Here is a 2,976-nt window from a genome sequence, read left to right as displayed (position 1 = left end):
ATTTTCCAGAGAAGACGGGCTTCCCAACCTATCTTTCAACAAGTCTAAAAACCCTGTCAAAACAGTACCTCCCCCGAAGGCCATTTCTTTGGACAGTGTCGTTCTTACAGAACGTATTGACAGTTTGAAAAGTCTAGCTCTGGTTGGGAAAGGGCATTTCCCTGAAATGGGTGATGCGGATATGAGGAAGTGACTGACAGACAAATGGTCCCCCCTGATCGGATATACTCCTATCATCTCCCGTCTTATGAAGGAATGGTACTCTTTCCATTTCCTAAAATCTTATGATTTAGAGACTATTCTTCATAATCCCTGGGTTTTTGGCAGAAGCTTCTTGTCCCTCTCTCGATGGTTTATAGGTTTTGATCCTTTAAAGAATACTCCATCGAACAGCCTGATCTGGGTGAAACTTCCGAATTTGCCTCTGGAACTGTGGTCGGCGGAATCTCTCTCTCAGATTGGGAACTCGATTGGCAAGTTTGTTTATGTAGACCCCTCGTGTAGAGGAGAGAAAGATAAGAGAATTGCGTGGGTCCTCATAGAGAAGCCGTACAAAGGAGGTTATCCTGGTCATATCGAGATAGCATGGGGCAGTTTCAAAATCCATCAAAGATTAGATTTTTGGGGTATACCTTTTAGGTGTTCCTTGTGTCATAAAACTGGACACTTGATTAAAAATTGCAGTCATCGTCTCTCCCGAAGGAACAAGATATTTTCTATGAAACAAGATAGGAGGTCTGAGCCCGAACGCTCCTCGGATTCGTTTGGCTTTCTGGAGAACTCTCAAAAGAAAAATATGAATCAATTGGTTCCCGGCCAATTGTTGTCTCAAAATCTACCCATTCATGGCCCCCATATCGAGCCAGATCCTTGCTGCTCCCTTCAAGATTCTCTAGGCCGACCCGATGCTTTCACTTCGCCTCCTTTTGATTGCACTCCTATTCCTGAGCCCCTGGAGGAAATTTCGGTTCCCTCTCCTCCTGCTATGAACCAAAGGGATCTCGTGGTCGGCTCTCTTCCCATTCAGATCTCCTCCTCATCTCCGACTCCTGTCAAATCCCTTTCTTTTGATCCAAAGGGAAAAGATCCTATTCTCATGCCTACTCCGGTAAACTCGCCTTCTGAGTCCCCGATCAATAAGTTTGACAGTGATATCAACTTTCTTCTCCATAGAAAATCTTTGGATCTTGAGCCTTTTACCATTCATAAACCTTCCAGCCCGTCCTATCCTTTCATTAGTCCTAAATCAACAAAGAATATTACGGTCAGGAAGAAACACAAGGGTGGTAGTCGCCACTTTAGAGGGAGATCTATAGTTTCTGAGCATGGTGTGAGAAATTTATCTTTAGTGGAAGTTCCTGTTTTGGATTCATGAGAGTTTCAGCCTCTTAGAGCATGCGTGGCTGGCGAGTCATCCAATGACCTTCCTTGCTTTAATGAATATCAGGGGCTTGGGCGCATCCCCTAAATACAATGCGCTTAAAGAAATTTTCTATTCGGCTCATCCTAAAATCATCTTTATACAGGAAACCATGCACCCCAGCTAGGTGTCTATAGCTTTCTTTAGGAGAATGTTCCCTTCGTGGTTTATGGTTGCCACTGAGGCAAATGGCCAGCTGGGTGGTCTTGCGGTCCTGTGGGACCCTGCTTGGATTAAGGCAAAAGCTTTTAAATGCTGTGCAGGAATTTTAATTTCCGCTTCTATCAGGGGTCATGCCTTAGTTCTCAATATGCTAAATGTCTATGCTCCTTATAAGAATAGACTCTCTTTTTGGGAGAGGCTCTTTGCCTCGCAAATTCTTGAGATCGAATCGTTGATGATAGCAGGTGATTTAAATCTGACTCTCAGTTCTGATGAATGCTGGGGTAAATGCAGGAAAATAGACCCTCTGGCTGACAGACTCAGGAAGGAATTACTGAATAGGAATCTGGTGGACATCCTGCCCAATAAAATGAAGCCTACCTGGGATAACAGCAGGACTGGGCAGGCCTATATCGCAAAGAGAATCGATAGATTTATCATTCATTCAAGCATTATTGGGAAATTGGGAATGCCAGTATCGTCTATTGGGAATGACTACACTTCTGATCACAGACCCATTTTCCTTGAATGGCGTGGTAAAGATGTCAGGCTCGGTTACTCATTTAAATTCAACAGGATCCATTTAGATGACCCATCTTTTAATGAAATCATCACAAGCAAATGGAAGGAACTCCTGGAATCGGAAATGGCTCCATTCATGACATTTCGAGAAAAGATGGGATGCCTGAGGTCTGTGGCAAAGGATTGGCAAATTCGAAAGAAAAGGATGGACAAACAAGAGTTGAATGATATCCAAAAGGAACTGGATTCCCTATTAGATACAACAGATCCAAATAGCCTGTCTCTAGATCTGAAAAGCATGATAAGAAAATTGGAGAAAAGGAAACAATTGATTTTGTTAAAGGAGGAGGCTACATGGAGACTTAAGAGCAGAGCCATCTGGCTCAAAGAGGGGGACAGGAATACGAGGTTTTTTCACAATTATGCAAATGCAAGAAGAGAGAAAAATTCTATTTGGAGGATCAGAGATGACATGGGAAATGTTCTCTTCTCTCAGCACGAAATCTCGGCGGAGGCAATGAGATTTTTCCAGAATCAATACAGAAGAAGGGAAGTAATCTTTCAAGATGCTTTATAGGGCATTGAACTGGTTCCATAAATGTTTGACGACACAACAAATGAAAGTTTCGTCAAGCCGATCTCTGAAGAATAACTCCTGAGAGCTATCACAGCTTTCAAAAAGGATAAAAGCCCTGGGCCAGATGGATGGCCAATCGAATTTTTCTCTCACTTCTTCGACCTTTTTAAAGCGGATCTGTTGCGGATGGTGGATGCTTCCCGGATGTCTGGAAGCATTCATAGTGCTATCTCCTCTACCTTTATTGCTTTAATTCCTAAAAAGGAAAGGTCTGATTCCTTCCACGATTTTAGGC

At 43.0% G+C, this 2,976-nt stretch overlaps 1 protein-coding gene across 1 annotated transcript; it reads left to right on the top strand.

Annotated features, from left to right (window-relative positions):
* Nucleotides 1-1,571: 1,571 nt before the first annotated feature.
* Nucleotides 1,572-2,681, top strand: LOC149159280 (uncharacterized). Its single transcript, XM_089434250.1, has one exon. The coding sequence runs from the start codon at nucleotides 1,572-1,574 to the stop codon at nucleotides 2,679-2,681; it is 1,110 nt and encodes a 369-aa protein (XP_089290376.1).
* The last annotated feature ends 295 nt before the right edge of the window (nucleotides 2,682-2,976 follow it).

This window comes from Pinus tabuliformis, chromosome 5_2 (genome assembly GCF_031772625.1).
Source record: "Pinus tabuliformis cultivar Carrire ecotype Pingquan chromosome 5_2, CPIR1, whole genome shotgun sequence".
Classification (NCBI taxonomy): Eukaryota; Viridiplantae; Streptophyta; class Pinopsida; order Pinales; family Pinaceae; genus Pinus; species Pinus tabuliformis.
Note: the sequence above shows the minus strand (reverse complement) of the source record. Positions and strands in the feature narration are given on the sequence as shown.